This window comes from Phaethon lepturus, unplaced genomic scaffold (assembly GCF_000687285.1).
Source record: "Phaethon lepturus isolate BGI_N335 unplaced genomic scaffold, ASM68728v1 scaffold634, whole genome shotgun sequence".
Classification (NCBI taxonomy): Eukaryota; Metazoa; Chordata; class Aves; order Phaethontiformes; family Phaethontidae; genus Phaethon; species Phaethon lepturus.
The window spans coordinates 20511-37126 of NW_010533711.1; the positions used below are offsets into that span (position 1 = coordinate 20511).

At 42.7% G+C, this 16616-nt stretch overlaps 1 protein-coding gene across 1 annotated transcript; it reads left to right on the plus strand.

Moving 5' to 3' along the window:
- The first annotated feature begins 310 nt into the window (after positions 1–310).
- Positions 311–7317, plus strand: LOC104619392 (chromosome unknown open reading frame, human C11orf24). The gene is made up of 3 exons (XM_010285264.1): positions 311–467; positions 4889–5005; positions 6161–7317. The coding sequence occupies exons 1-3, from the start codon at positions 311–313 to the stop codon at positions 7315–7317; spliced, it is 1431 nt and encodes a 476-aa protein (XP_010283566.1).
- Positions 7318–16616: the final 9299 nt, after the last annotated feature.

Sequence of the window (16616 nt, forward strand, 5' to 3'; positions counted from 1 at the left end):
AGTACCCTTTGCAAAAAAGAGCCTCTCTGAATTTGGGAGTGGTCTCTTCCTGTGTCTGTGTCATTGCCTGTATGTTGTGTGTAATGATACTTGCCTGCCTTTTGTATGTTTGTTTTTTTTTCATTCCCACTCATAGGAGTGTATTTAGTAGAACACTCTCTTGATATAAATTGACAATTTTCTTTTTTCTTTTTCTTTTTTTTTTTTTTTAAATAGGTATATTGCAGTGGATCTGAAAGTGATGTAAGAAAGAATTATAAGAAAGAATTGCTCCTGGGAAGAGAAGCCTTCCTGCAAAGCCAACCTGAAGATGTGGACTGCCATTGTATTCTTCCTGATGATTTCTTTCTGTATATGTGAACACAGGTTTTCTGTCCTGAAAGGGAGAGGAGTCCATGTAGTGCGAATAAACAGGCTTACAACTGAAAAGCGGTGCAGGCAGGCTTGTCAAAGCCCAGGTGCTTCAGGTGAGGTTCTTGTCTCTTAGCTGGATTTTCTGTTCCCTAAAGGTCTCTTCTGCTCCCCTTATAACTATCTCTTTTAGTTCCAGTTGTTTACAAGCATTTACAGTTATGGCTTCTCTGTGCACGCCTGTGGTGCTAAATAACTTCTGACAACTTTGGTTAAATTGAATCCAGAACAACCATTTCCCAGGGCCCTTCTAGCTTCCGTAAGAAACAGCATGCATGTGTGCTTTGTGTGCACCGGTAGCATGCAAATGGTGTTAGGTCGCTTGATTTGAAGAATGATTATTCCATGCTGCCAGATGTTTGCAAGTGAACAGTGCTTGTTGTACACAGCTGCACTGGAATGACTAGTCTTTGTTCACTGGTATTTATGTGTGTTTTTTCTGCCTTAGAAGAAACCAGTTGTATCCTGCAACCAAGCACAGGGTTAAACAAGTCTGGGGAGATGAGATCCTTCTGCTCTCTATCTCTGAGATGTCTTTAAAAAGTGTTAAACATCTAAATGCGTCTTTCAGAGTTGTCCTTACGAAGGACCCTATCTTATCTACCCACATGTAGCCACAGGCTACAAACAACTGGTAATGCTGTGGTGAAGATGAGACCTTGACTCAGGTTGAGAAATGTCTGACAATCAGATTGATAGGAACATCATAAAGATTCCTTTTCTTAATGCCCAGTGGTTTCAAACTTTTATTTTAAACACGAGACATGCCTTCATAGTGGAAAATAAGCACCTTTATAAACTGTTTTATTTAGGAGGTAAAATATAACTGGGTTTGTTTCCCAGGCACAAGAGCTGTGAAAACTTCAGCTTCTGCTTTTTAAGGTGGTAAACCCTAGAGAGATGACACATTCATACTGACCGTACTGATACTTAGGGTCTGTAGCATGTTTGTCCGTTCCGCTTGAGAATCTCTAAACACTGTGCACATGTTATCTTAACCTCCTGATACCCTGATAAGGGTAGAAAAGGTGTTAACAGCTGCCTTTTCCAGAGGAGGGACATAAGGAATCTAGTTAGTCTGTGATCAGGGCTAGGAGATGGTCTGAATGCATGCTTCACCCTGTTGCTGACTTCAACCACTTTTGTTTATACCCTTCACCTTGTTCTCGCCTGATGTGTTTTGTATAGAGCAACTCCAGTTGAGTGTTAGCTTTGTTGGGCAGAGGGGGTTGAGCCATTAGAATTAGGTGACCCATTCCACCTTCAAGAAACTATGCAAAACTAAACCCAAAAGCATAAACCTTTTCAGGTTTTACATTCTGTATTAAACCCAATGAAGCAATTTAATTCCAATTTGTTACTTGATGGCCAGTCTGTTGCACTACTTGGTGCCAAAGGAGATGGCAAAGATACGAACTCTTGACATAAGTAGATAGCCATGTGCAGACAGATTATCTCCAGAGAAGGACCTGAAATGTCTTTTTTTTTTTTTAATGATTAGCTTTAGATTTTAAGATCAGACTTTACTAGCCCCGTTCTTCATTCCCATCTTCCCCAAGTATATTTATTTTTGTGCTTTCTTTCATTACAGACATGAGGCCTGAGGCTTAGATGTCAGAATAGTCACATCTATGTAACTGTCAGTAAAGGAGCAGTGGTTGGTTTTTTGTATTTTTTTTCAAGTATTACAGTGTTAAGTTGCAGGCCAAGGTTGTATGGGAAGATGTCTTCATAGCTACATTGCTTGGAGAAGTGGAAAAACAACATTCCTAGCTGGTTAGGCTCTCTTCTGTAAACGTAATTTATATCCTTGCTGATATAACATCATTAACTTAGAGAAGTAGTGGAACTATGACAAAAAGAACCACTTTTGCCTGTACATTCACATCTCAGGTGTGCCCTGCAGAAAAGGGAACGGTTGCTGGTCTAGGTATTCCAGTATTGCCTTTGAATATCCACAGATGTCAGGGTACATAGTTAGCAAACTAACATACCACAAAATGATTGTACCAATATAATGTGACAGTTTGACACTTCAATTACATGTTAATAAAAGCAGAAAAACTCTCTAGGGCTGACAGCATGGGTAGAAACTCTAAAGTCTGTATGTTGTCTAATGCAATGGGTTCGAGTCTTCAGATGCTGCTAGGGTAAGTGATATACATGAAGGAGAAAGTGTCCATCTTGGCAAAGATCTGGCAATCCAGGATTCCCAGGTGCCTGGTGAGCACAGTGAACCTGTGTTGGGAGGTAAGATAAGCTCATGCTCTTTCCTTTGCATCCCCAGCCATATTCAGAGCTCTCCCAAGTTTCTTCTACGGTGGCCAGTCCAGGGCTGGAGGGGAACATCTTGGCCATCTGAGCAGTAGCAGTCTTGCTCTGAGAATAGAGCTACTTACCCATACTCTGGGCTATCTTACATGCTCTGGGGAAAATAAAGGGAAAATATGACATGGCTGCAAGAGCAAATGTTCCTGCTCCCTACTTTCACAATACATCTGCTTACCTGGCTTCTGCTTGCCTTTGGGCATCTGTGATTTCTTTCCATTAAACAGCAGGCTTAAAAATGAAATAAACTGGTTTGGTAGTGCAAGACCTTGCTGTCTGCTCACATGGTTTCCTTTCAGGGTAGCTCTGAAGACCTTTTGTTGTCCTTCCACTTTTTTTCTTTTTTTTTTTTTTTTTTTTCTGTCTCCTAATTGGAAGTGAGCAAAAAGGTGCCACTGGGTGGCACCTGTCTGGCAGCGGACTCATCAGCTGGAGTTGCATCAAAGGGAGTACTAGTCAGTCCAGCTCAACAGAGGTATCTGGTTGTCCTGGGGAGCATCAGGGAAGTCATGAGCACCTGGATACCATCCTGATGGCAGCAGAAACCAGGTCCTTTAACCATGCTGACCCCATCATCTCATTAGAGGTGGTATTGGGAATCAGGACACATCCAAACATGCTTTAATTTCTGAGGAGTGAATTTTAATTTCCTGAAGGGCTGCTGCTGTATGTCCTGCTCTGTGTGACTGTTGAAGCTTTTTCATTACATTGCTTTTTAAGTACTGTTTTTTAAAGGCTTTGAATTTAGTCACTTTCTTAACGTTTTATCAAAGTCAGGAAAATTGCATCTTTGCTAGTTTCTTTAGGCCTGTCAAAATAGACTGCAGTTGTTAGTACAGGGTTTTCTTCAAGATCATAAATTTTCCACAAGCCCTTTTAATATCTGCGGTAACATAATTTTTTTTTAATGAAAAGTTCAAGCTTCCCATAGCCTTAATCCTCCGTGAGTGTAACTCTTTGTAGATAAGAGCTTTAAATATAGCCATTTGTACCACATAGGCATGTTCTTTGACCTTTCTCACACTTCTAACAAAACACAGAAAATAATTTCTCCTACCATACACTTAAGTTCTCTTTAATCCGTGGATGGGTGGTCAGATGTGTTGGGAGGTAAGATAAGATGGGCACATATCTGCTTCATCCCAGACTGAGCACTGTGTTATCTTCTGGGTTTTTTTATTACAGCATGTATCCCAGAAATTAATTGCGTGCTACTGTGATATTACATAAAATCATAGCATAATTTAGGCAGGAAGGGACGTTTTGAAGGTCTGTGGTCCAAACCCGACTTAGATCTGGCTGTTCCAGAAGTGATGGGGATTGTACCACCTCTCTAGCCCCTAGCCCAGTGCTTGAGTGCCCTTGTGGTGGAAACCACAAAAAAAATTTTTCCCTTCATGTTTGAGCTGGGATTTCCTGTAAGTCATCTGCTTCAGCCCCTCAGACATCTAGTAGCCTCCGTTTAGACTCACTCCAGTATGTGAATACTGCACTTGTATGCTGGGGAGCCCAAAACTGAGATGCCTCCTCAGAGAGAGGTGAGAGGAAGTTCATTCCTTCCTTCAAAGCTTGGTTATATGTACGTAAACATGCCCAGAAGGAAGTTAGTGAGTTCTAAGGGATGCCAGGAGAGAGCTTCTGCTGTGTTGAGTTTATTTAGCTTGTGTTGGGATTTGACTTACTAAAAGACAATTTCTGTGATGGTTCCTGTGACTGATGGTATCATTGTTCACGGAATGAAGAGTAAATTTCTGTGGAACTCCAAGAACTGAGATGAGAGCTGTCTTCCATGAGTCATGAGATGGGTGTCTTCTTAGTTTCAGCTCACTTCTTTTTTCCTCATTAACACATCTATATGAATACTAGCATTTAGACGGGTCCAGACTGTAGTGCACTCTCTTTGTCACTGTCTAGGTGAGTGAATTGCTGCTGTTAGGAGATGCTGGTACCAGAAGACAAGCAGGTAGGTAGGCTGCAGCTGCTATATTGATTTTATTGGCTTTCCAATTATTTTCACTAAGACTGAGTCAGGATCTTGTAAGGCCAGACCTTACAGCTATCAGTGTTCTTTTTAATACTTTAATTATAGCCATGAAGCAGTGTGTTCAGTATGCTGTGTGTAGTGACCCATTTTCTCTGCTTTTTTCAGGTAACCATCACTGTAATTGGTCTGTGCCCTACCAGAATCGCTGCGTCCTCTTGCAGTGTCACCAGCTTAGTGTGTGCCAGAATGCCAGCGAACAAGACATCAAAGATCTGCTTGCAGGTAACACCATGCTTTCAGGCTCCTGCTAAATCTAGGATCCTGGTCCTTTTGCTTTAAATGCCTACGTTTAGACCGTGACTGGCTTTCAGCTGAGGGAGATGGGTTGTGAAGTGCCTGCACAATGATTCTGTAGGTAAAGTCGGTACACTGGAAACACTGTTTCACTAGCCTGGTAAGGGCGCTGGCACTTACATGTGCATGACGTATCTGTGAGTAATTTTTGTAACTATTACTGAGTAAGTTTGTCTCCATGCTGAAGACATTGTTCATTCAAGCCATTTGCACTCCACGTGCTGTCCTTTGGAAAATAAGGGCATAACAGATGTATTTATATTTTTTAAGAGAAAGGAAAATGTCTTGGCATTGTTTTTTCTGAGATTGCCAGGATTTTGTGCCAGAGGCAGCAGGCTGCTTCTATAATCAGAGCAGCCTTAGCAGCAATTGCTCATGGTGACTTTCAGGTGTCCAGGGTCTTCAATTTTAATTAAGTGACACAATAACCAAGCAGAGCTTGTTGGTAATTGGGGAATCAATCTTCTAAAGTGTGTTTCAAGCGTTCGCTGTACCGAAGTTTAAAAAAAAAAGAAAGCTTCTTCATGGTTCTTTTCAGTTGGCAAAGGCTTCTCTGCAACGTAGCAACCAGAGCTTTGATAAGCAGATGGGATTTTTTTGACTATAAATCAAGATCACTAGTTGTGAAGGAAATTCTCCTGAATTATGAAGGTGTAAGTGGAAGTTTCCACTCAGTTTTGAGAGGTGAAAATTATGAATCTAAGCATGAAGGCTTTGTTGATACTCTGTAACTTCAAAAGCATGAGTCTTCTTCTCAGGTCCTGTTGACAATGTGCTTCTACGTTGCAGCTCTGTACTTCATTACCCACCTTTTTGTGGAATTAATTCCCTGGTTGGGAAAATGCCAGCAAAAACCACCACCAACAACAAAAAAACCCAACAAAAAAAACCCCAAATGGGTTATGTGCAATAGAGGCAGGGGTCTGAGTTTTCCTGTTCTTGCTGACTTTAGGACTGATTTATTCCAGTTTTACTACATGTACTGCAGAATATGTGTTCTGCTTTGCATGCTGGGGGTATGAGGTCAGGTTTGAGCATGAGAGTTTTGTTCTTATGAAACTCATTGGTTTTGTCTTTTTGAAGAAATTGTCAGTGGGAAAAGGGAAACAGTCCTGTTTCACCACCAAAGCTATCCACAGAAAAAGGAGAGGATGGTGAATGCATGGGTTGACCAACACAACGTGGAAAACCTGTTTTCCTCAACTGTTCGAACTCGCAAGATTCACTCGAGGCATTTGCTTGGGGTTAAGAGTGAAGATGTGATAACAAATGCAAGAACAGTAATTGCAAGCAATGCTACCACCACAGTGACCACCACCACTGCCATAGCCATAACAATGAACGTTACAAATGCAACTGTCCTCACTACAGTTTATGAAACAACTGCCAAAGCCTCAAACGCCCCTGAAGGTTCTGATCTCATTGCTGAAGCCATGTCATCCAATGCTTCTTCTCCCACTTCTGGTATCATCCCTGCTTCCACTTCCAGCTATGTCACCAAGCTCGTGACCACCACCAAAAAATCAGGAAATAGTAGCTCTGTCTCATTATTGTCCCACACTTCTTCTGCTCCCCTCACTGTCATTTCTGAAGCAGGTACTCAAATGCCTCAAATAGAGCCGTTTAACCCAGCCACCACCAGCACTTCCCACTCTAGTAGCTCCACCACTGTTGGAGCTCCCCCAAACACATTAACCACCCTCATCCTGCAGCATGCAGGAACATCTTCCACTGCTTCCACTCATGCCATGGCACTCACCCCTTTGGAGAGTTCACGCTCTGCAAATCCACTGCCTGCCATTACATTGCTATCTCTAGAGTCAGAAGCAAGTACAGCCACAACATCCTTGAGTAAATCAACTTCTCTTCTGGGCTCTACAAGAGGTGCCACAGTTTTAACTACTGCCTCTACAGCAGAAACTGTGACCGGGCATGGAATAAAGTCAACACCTCACATTATTTCAACAGCCATGGCTCCAGCAGATGTACCCAAAACATCAGCTTCAGGCCTTGCAGAATCTCGGGACATGGACAATGAGTATCTTCTCATTGCTGCCGAGCCCCTGACTCGGTACTTAGTGGATAAAAGTTCACTTCTTGCAGTGCTCTTACTTGGTACATTTTTTTTCGTAACTGTTATAGTTCTTTTCCTTATGCAGGCCTATGAGAGCTACAAGAAGAAGGATTACACACAAGTGGATTATCTGATCAATGGAATGTATGTGGACTCAGAGATGTAAAAGACAGGGGATAAAACAGTGGGCAAAGAGATGGAAAGGAGATTGAAAATCTGCCTGACTTGTTTTTCTTTCCTATTTGCCTATAAGACAAACTGAAAGTGCTTCCAAATTTACTTCTGGTGCAATTGAGGAGAAATGCCATGTACTGTATTAAGAAAAGAAATTTTTTTTTTAATCAATCGTGCAACAGGTTGTTGTAAAAAAAAAAAAAAAGTCATTTAAAAAACTTCCATAATGTACAGTAGCTTTGGCCTTTATTTTTCAATGCAAAACTAACCTAACAATGATGGGTAAGCCATCATTCTCAGAAAATGCTGTGGCGCTTTTTCAACTGTTTACAGTGCAAGTTCTTTGTGTTTCATTTGTTTCACATGTGCTTCTCTGAGAACAGAGCAAAGAATGCTCTCACCTTTTGCCAAGTGCTCTGAAATTGCCAGATGAGAAGTATGGAGTATTGCTGCAATATGGAACCTTTAATCCGATGTGTGTAATGTTTCAGTATGCTTCTTGCTTGTAAAGAGGTCTGTTTACAAGGCATTGTAAACTCTGTTTACTGCAAACCCAAGGTATCTTTTCACTATGGAGCAGATTACTGTGCCTCTGCACTTAGATGATCTTATTTTTGTATTCACTTAATAAATGGGGCCCTGGAAAGGCATATATTGTTGCATTTCTGTTTTCATTCCTGTCCCTGCCAGTTTGGAAGCAGGCAAGTGGGCTTCTGGGGCTTAAGCAAATTAGTTCTACTTCAGTATTCCAAGTATGGGGGCTTTGAAGACCTCACTGGAACTATGGACATGTCACAGAAAATTATGATCATCTTCCAGGATGCTGCTTCTGTAATTTCAGAGCAGTATGCTGCCAGTCTTCCAGGTATGCAGACCCATTCACTGCTTATTATCCTCTACGCATAGAGCATCAGGCCCTGTTTTGGTCTTTGTTTCACGTTTAGGATCAGCTTAGAGTTGCTAGTAATTTGGAAACCTTATTGCACATGCAGTTGCAGCTCACCTCCGAAGATCTGCAGTTGAGAGAGTGAGTAGAAAACACTTGATTTTTGGCAGGTGTTCTTCAGTGATTAATGCATCTTATTTGAATGGCACATGCATACCAATAGCAAAATACTGGATTAAGGTGCATTGTATTTTTTTTAACCAGACTGATAGCTTGTCTCTCACTTCAAATTAGTTGACTCCTCTTTAATCCTGATTGCATGTAATCTTGAGGCTGATAATAGGCAAACCTCAGAATTTGAGCTTTTGGGTTTTCATTTGGTTATTTATCCAAATTCTTTGGCTGTTTAGAAAGAGGTTACTTTGTAGACTTCTTGTACAATCATCAAGCTGAAAGTGCTATGAAAACAGCTGCAAATACCACAAGCAGCAGAGGCAAGGGGTTGTTTGAAAGAAATGGGTGGGGGGTAGTTTTCTTAATCTTGCCCAATACAAATCTGGAGGACAAAATTTCAGCAAGTATGTTGAGGAAAGGAAAGAGATTGCTTTGGAAGTAAGATGACGTGGTTGTCGGCATCAGGTTGTATTTTGCAGTGCTTTCACATGGACCGCATCTGCATGCCAGTAGAGCATATCTCAGGCTAAAACGATAGTGTGGTTTTGGGAGTCTCCCTCCTCATAAGGCTTGAAATGTAAGCCACAAAATTCGCATCAATATTTCTTGGGGGGAAAAAAAGCTTGAGGGACTAATTGTATTTTAAGGTTATTTTTAATTGGCTTCACCTCAGCAGAAGGAAACTAAACCCTGATTTCTGCCATCTTCCAGGAGCTGTGCATGTGCAGTATCTATGCAACACGATGCTGGGAACATTGCCCAGCATAGCTGGGGCGTTGCACCACATTTAGATGCTTGGGACTGTTCGCCTCTTAGTGCAACTGTTCTGAGCTGATAGCAGATGTCAGACAGATGCTGCTCTACAGTCACTAAGGCCAGAGACTTATCTTTACATAGGGATCTCTGGTTTCACCTTAATTGCATGACTTAAGCAGGTGCGTCACTAACTATACACCTAAGCATGTGGTCTTTGAGCTCTACTCCAGATACTAAGATAAGAGCTGTCTCCTCTACTCCCTGCTGTCTCCCAGGTAAGGACATGGGTGTTACCTCAGATTCAGCTCACTTCTTTTTCTCATTTGGCATCCAGATAAATGCTTACATTTTGATAGGATGAATGCAGGCAATAGTGCTCTTTGTAGTTTATACCTGCTTATGTAAGTGAATTCCTGTCTGTAGGCAGTGCTTTCCTGCATAAAGGGTCAAGGTTGTAGCTGTTCTGCTAGTGCTCTGCAGTATTTATTTATTTTAAATTGCCTGAGCCATTTCCACAAAGGCAAACTGTGATCATCAGACTTGTAATTACATATCCTGGAAATGGGGAGATTTTTTGATTAACTGCACAGCTAGCTGTGGCCTTGTTTCTTATGGTCTCTGTGGATCTCTTCATAGACCTGAAATTGGATACCAGATTCTGTGAGTGAAATTCACAAACCAATGCTTGTGAAGTTGCACCAGTTTTTATTCCCTTCTTTGAAGAGATATTAGACTCCTGTACTGATTTATTGGAGGTAGGAGGAAGGGGGTATTACTTAAACAAAACTCTTTCAGAGTTTTCTTTTCTAAAAGCAGATACTTTCTAAGATTGGTTTATTAAAAACAAATAAAATCCTTTGGGGATAATTTAAGTGGGTATGATATAATTACAAGAGTTGGAATTGGGTTACAACTCTATTTACAAGAGTCTTAAGGAGTTTCTCATGGACACAGTGAAAATAATACAACTACATCATGGGTAAAAGAAACCATCACCATAAAAATCTTTGTGGCTTCTTAACAGGTTCTTACAGGAAGGTGAGTAGTCATCAGAAGCATGTTGCAGTTCCCACAGCCCTGGCATGGTTACATCCAGGTCTCCTCTTCAGATACTAGTACAGCCTGTCTTTTTTGTTCTTATCTGAGTTATTGCACTTCCAGCTGTGAATTACTTTCTCAGCAGAAACTGAGCTTTTTAGTGTAAGGCTGAGCACTACAGCGAGTCTTGCCTCAGTGCATTTCTGCATACAAGGTAGAGATCTTCATGCTTACCATAGGGTCATAGAATGGTTTGAGTCAGAAGAGACCTTTCAAAGGTCATTAGTCCATCCCCCCTGCAATGAGCAGGAACATCTTCAACTAGAGCAGGTTGCTCAGAGCCCCGTCCAACCTGACCTTGAATGTTTCCAGGGATGGGGCATCTACCACCTCTCTGTGCAAGCTCTTCCAGTGTTTCACCACCCACATCATAAAAAATTTCTTCCTTATATCTAGTCTGGATCTACCCTCTTTTAGTTTAAAACCATTACCCTTTGTCCTATCACAATGGTGCTCAAAGTGCACTGCCAGCTGGAGAAATGTCAAGTATCCCAATGGTTTTGTCTTGTGCTAGCTCAGTTTAGGCATTAAAAAATAAAAATATTGTGCTGGACCCTGGCATCTGAAAGTCAAAGTGTGTTTTCTCACTTGTACATTGAAACCCAATTGTAAAGATTTGGCAGCTTTTCTGGTTCTGTTTTGCATCTAGCTACTCATGAGCGTTGAAGGAGGAGAGCAGTAGGACTGTGGAAGGTGGGTTGCACATGCAGTCCTCTAAAGGCCTCTTCTGTAGTGGTGGCTTGATATGCAAGTTTGAAGTAATTAGGATTTCTCCCTTTTGGCTCTTTTTGTTTTGGAGACCACCAGCACCAAACATTCAGTTTGCTGTTTCTACTTACAACCTATTGTTTCTGTTTGGGCTAAAGCCAGCCTCCTAGAACAGCTTTGCTTATTTTGCTTTTGAGGCTGCAAATGGTGGCAAATCTATTGCATTTCATGGTGTAGTGTTGCAATACTTAATAGCGAGTATGTTAGACAAGGAAATGCAACACCTTTGAAAGTTTGCTTGCAGAATTACCACTATAACAATAGACAGGGTCCTACCAAGTTATCTAGAAGACATCTGCAAAGGGACTGCCAAAAACAACATTCTGCTGCTATGAAGCCTAGCATATCTGACGCACATGGGGTTTCAACCTGTTGCATGGCCTCCTCAATAAAACACAGGAATATCCTGGAATTAAATTTAGATTACATTAATACTAAATGCTACCTCCCTCTTATTTAATTGTCTGTTTTAGAAGTATGTTGTTCTAGACAGCCGAAAAAGAAAAGAAATAATGGAATATTAAAACATTTAAAGGAATAATAGGAATGAAGAACTTTTTGACTGCACACATGAGGTTGCAATATGCTATGTGGTGTCCAGAGAATACCGGAGCATATGCAGAACTCTTAAGCATGGCCTTTAAAACAGCTAATGCATGTAGTCAGAATAACACACAGGGAGCTCTGGAAACAGAGGTGTCATGGAGTTGGTTTCTCTGGATTTGTCTGGTGGTTCCTAATTTCTGGCATCAAAAAAAAGGAAACGTGAGCCCTGCCCTACTGAAGCATTTCTAAGGGCTTTTTCCGCTGTGGGTTCTCTGGTATGCTATAAAGGTAAGTTCATATTGCAGCATCTCCCCTGACCAGGGCAACAATAGCTGTCTCCTTTCCATGGCCTCTAAGTCTCATGAAACCTTTGTTGCACTTGGCTGAAGTTGGCCCATGGGCTCAAAAGCAAATGCTTTCATCTTGCACAAAGTATGGTCTTGTAAGTTTGTGTTTTTCTAGAAGAAACCAGGCTAAACAATAGCAAAGCCTACAGCTGTAATGATTCCTATCTACTAGAAGTAGCCAAGGGTTAGGACTCTGCTTTGACTTTTTGCAGGATAGCAAGTTATTGTGGACAAAGCTGGTCTTTGTTCTGCAGCTTTTTGGGTCAACTTCTTTGTCGTTTCATGTCCTTGGACCTTGTGTTTCTGTGCTGCTGTTAGGCTGGATAATGTATTTAGAGCAGTCCTGCCTTGGCTGAGAGATACCAGCAGGTTGTGCTGCGGGGCAGCTCTTCTGGAGTTTGCCTGTTCGGCCTCCTCCTGTCAGGGAAACCCCAAAGGGTCTGGGAAAAAAAAAGAGTCTCTGCCTGATCTAGGGCTTCCTGGTTAGCCCTGAGTGATGTTCAGCTTGTGCCTTGGCTGGAGTTACGTTTGAATTATGAAGTATGTTTGAAGGAGAGGTCCTTTGCTAGCACGCAGAACTTGCCCAAGATCCTGCTGGTCCCAATTAAAAATACTGAAGCCGTTTGGACGGGATTGTACAATCTGTTTGAAAAAGCAAAAAAATAACTTGTCTTCATGAAAAGTGGCTAAATATTTTAACCCCTTCAAGCTGGTACAGGTGAAACCAGTTACACTGGTTTGAGGGTCATGGACTTATGCAAGTGGTTCCTGTTCTTTACTGCATGCGGATGAAATTGTAGAGCCCAAGTCTGTGAGTGTAAACACTGTTAAATCCTTCTGCATAACTCTTATGAAGGAATGGAGAAGAAAGGAGGAGGGATTTATTCATCTTGAAATTGCTCACATTTAGAAGTAACTATTCATGACTCGTTTAAAGAAAAAATAAAATCAAGATTTAACCAAATCCTAGCATTATATTCATCATAAACTCTGCTCTAAGGTCTTGAGTTTTCAGCCACTGCTGCAGATTAGAAGGTGAGAACTTTCAAAAGTATCTAAACAGGGACATAAAATCCCAGAGTTATGTTGCAATTTCTTACATGTGCTCTCCACTGCTGTAGACATGTTGCTGAGCAACTTTGCTCATCCTTGGTCAATGCAAGCTAAGCTGAAGTCGGCAGCTGAATAATGATTAACTTTAAGTTGTACGACGGGGCAGAAGTTCCACATGCTCTTTGGAAACCGAGGCACCTTTTATCACAGTAGGGGAATGGGGAGGTGCACAGTGGCTGCCAGCTGGTCCTGCACCTTCATGGCATCAGGCAGTAATGGTTTGGTGTGGTACCTTGTGTGATCCAGGTGCTGTCAGCAAGGATATGAGCCTATAAAGTGCCAGAAAAGAGAGTTTGCTCAGAGAAGTTTTGCTGATATCGGTGCACAGGGCAGTACTGTTGGCAATCTGCTGAAATCCTTGCTGATGCTTTACCTAGTTCTGATTAATGTCCTGTTATGTAGGTATGCTCTAATACAGCTGTTCAAGGTGCGCAGGGTAAATGGAAGAGACACGTGCTCTGGATGAAAGTGCTTCTGGCCAGCTCAGTTGTGGGGACCTGTTGCTGGTAGAAGATGGCTCTAAACTGATTCCTCCTGTGTGCCTCCTGGTGAATATTCCCAACAGTGAGAAAGCAGCAGCAGTGCTGTGTGCTGCAAACCAATGTCTACAGGTTCCAGGCAGAAAGGCTGTCTGATCTGTAGAATAAAAGACAGGTCTTCTATCTCATTCTTCTATTTGCTGGGTCAAAGTGTATTGCAAGGATGTTGTAAGAGTTGAAGGCAATTTTTTTTTTTTTTGCTGATTTATTGATTTTTACATATTCCTACATGTCTTCACTGTTTAGACTGTGCTTAGTATTGGGCTAAAGATCTTCAGAAAAAAATGAGCTTCCCTGGAAATGGCACCTTGGAGTGGGTCAGTTTTCACTGGAGCTTTCCTCAAGGCCCGACCCCCCGCTGGGGTTGAAGCCCCCAGCATCTCACAGAGGGTCAGGCAGGTTCCTGGGGTCCAGAACTGCTTTGGGAATTTCTGTCGAAAGTTTTGCACTTTCCTTTCTACTTCAGTCTACAAGGAGAAGTAGAGAGATGTTTCTGCAGAAGAGAGCAATCTCGTCCCCCAGCAGTTTGTGACATGCAGTGAGCATCCCATTTTGAAGGAAATAGGGAGCCTCATTAACATGGTCTCCGTGCCTCTCCTGGGTCACACGCAGCCCGGGGGTCTGTTTGTAGCCAAACATAAAGCTTTTTGAAAAGATGATCTCACCAGTTGAAAACCACATGCTTGTGAACCAAAGCAGGAAGGGAGCAGTGGCTGAAAGGGGTGGAGGGCTCCACATGTGCAGCAGATGCACATGGCTTGCACTGGGACAACCTGTGTGGTTTTTTCCAGCTGTGAGCCTTGGTTCTGCCATCAGTGTGCGTAGGCCTTGGTAGAGTGTCCTTTTCTTTGAATGTTTGCAGTTTCATTAGCCAATGGGGAATTCTGGAAAATGTTAGTGAGAGCTGTCAGGCTGTGTAATGATCTCCCAAGGGAAGGAGTAGCAGCCGTACAGGAGTTCAAAACTTTGCAGGCGAATGTAGCACAGGAAAAATCCTGGGGATGAATGGGATGACCCAAGAACTCTTCTGTGAAGAGATAATGAATGATGGAAGAAATCAGATGAGGTGGAGAGAACTGTGTGCATGCTAAAGAAAAAGAAAGACCAGGCATTCCCATGAAGAATAGTCCTAACTGGACTGGGCAGTTAATCTTCATGCTTCCAGGTGTACATGATTGCTGGCCAGATGAAAGACATCTCTGTGGGCATTTATACAGAACTGTCTGCAGAGGGAATTAAAAGCCAGAACAGAAGCATTCTTTGAGGTACCTGATGTTAGTGCTGAAGAGATGTTGTTACCCCATTGACTTGAGTTGCTAGCTAAAAATACTGGGCTTCGCTGATCCAAGTAGGAGGGTCATGGAGCCACTTTCTGGCCACAGGACTGTGTAAAGGTTTGCTTCATTACCTTGTCCTTTTCCTATCTCAGCTTTCCAAATGCCTCTCACTAGGGAGAGCACACTGCGGCAGCAAGGTGAGACTGCCTCATCTCCCTAGTAGGGTGCATGGATACCCACTGTGGCTGCTCCTTCACACCCCACAACATGTGTGAGTTCATGTGTGCATGTGTTAGTCTAGTAACTGCCGTCCCACAACAGCTTTGAAGTATATCTACTTCAGCCATTGCCAACACAGATGTCACTGCTCTTTTCAAAGAAAAATGCAAGACCTCTGCTGTAAAAAAAGGCACGCGTGAGATGTCTCTTCCACATCTCTGAATCTGTTTGGCTCCAGCCCTGAAGCATGAGATTTAATATTCCTTCATGTCTTGCCATTTCCTGCCAAAAATGACCAGCAAGGTGCCACAGGGCGGCTAATCCTTATTCTGAGATTTATTACACCACAACCCCCCCTTTAACACTGCTAATAAAAAGCTAAACTCCACTTACCAAATGACCATGCACCTTTTGCAGGGCTGCCATGTGTTATCTGTTTATTCTCTCTCTGTGGGTTTCCTGGTCATTCCAGTGAGTTGAGGAGGTCATAACATATATGAGACTAATAATAAACCTGCACTAAAAGCAGCTGCACTGTGGAGGAACTTTAAACCCAAAAGAAAAGCAGACAGGGACAGTTTTAACTGCAGTTTGCTCTTCAATTGAAACCTGGGCAGGAGCTGATTGCCTGCCTTGCAATACTGTGTGGGTTGGGTGGGGATGCAGTCTGCATTGTTAACTTAACTTACTGCTATGATATTTACACAGATGATTTTAGCCTCTGACAATGGGAAAATTATTTTCTGTGCAACTTTATGGCTTGGGCCATCCATGTGCCATGGGAGAGAGGAGGTCTCAGGAGCACTGGCATTGGTTCTTCCAGAAGGTTCTCATACTCCTGACAGGTAAACAGTCACCAGGCAGGAGACAGGAGTACCTCTGTGAAACGTGGATTTTAAATCGCCTCACTTTGTCTTTTGTTCATCCCCTAGCTATAGCAGCCTTGCTGAAGACTTTTTCCAGTACAGGTCCCTCTCATTGTGTGCTTATGTAGACATCACAAGAGACTCTTGCCTTAAAGACACTTGCCTTTAACAACTGTCTTTGAATTGCACTTGTGGAGCTGGGCAATGGTGTGGCACAGATGGAGCAACCTGTGCTGCAAGTTGAGTTGGGGTTGAGGCACCAAGGAGGGTCACTGGAGGGCTGAGACTGCCTCCGCCCCCTGCCCCCAGTTTCCAAAGTAGCTGGCCAATACACTTTAGCTACATCTGTCATGTGTTGGGGATGTGCTGCAGCATCACCTATTTGATCCAGCAGAACCTAGAGAAAAAGGGATGTTTTAAGAGACAGGCCATGCTAGTGAGGTCTCCAGGCTGACTTGCTGAAACAGCTTGGGCAGACAAAGGTGCTTATTTCATTGAGACCTCCTGAGGTGCCTCCTTATTCACCAGGAATCTGGACCACAAGCTAAAACAGAAGGTTTCCTGAGCACAGCTGCTGCTCAGCCCAGAGCAGGGGTGAGCTGTGGCTGCCCTAGCCAAGCAGCAGCTGTTTTGTGTTACTGGGGCCCGATAACAACTTCCTCTTCCCTGTGTGTATGTTGGTGGCTTGGTGCTTTGGGGCTG

Coding starts and splice junctions, on each gene's coding strand:
- LOC104619392 (XM_010285264.1), top strand. CDS start 311: ATGTGGACTGCCATTGTATTCTTCCTGATGATTTCTTTCTGTATATGT. Junction 468..4,888: donor TCAAAGCCCAGGTGCTTCAG/GTGAGGTTCTTG, acceptor TGCTTTTTTCAG/GTAACCATCACTGTAATTGG. Junction 5,006..6,160: donor CATCAAAGATCTGCTTGCAG/GTAACACCATGC, acceptor GTCTTTTTGAAG/AAATTGTCAGTGGGAAAAGG.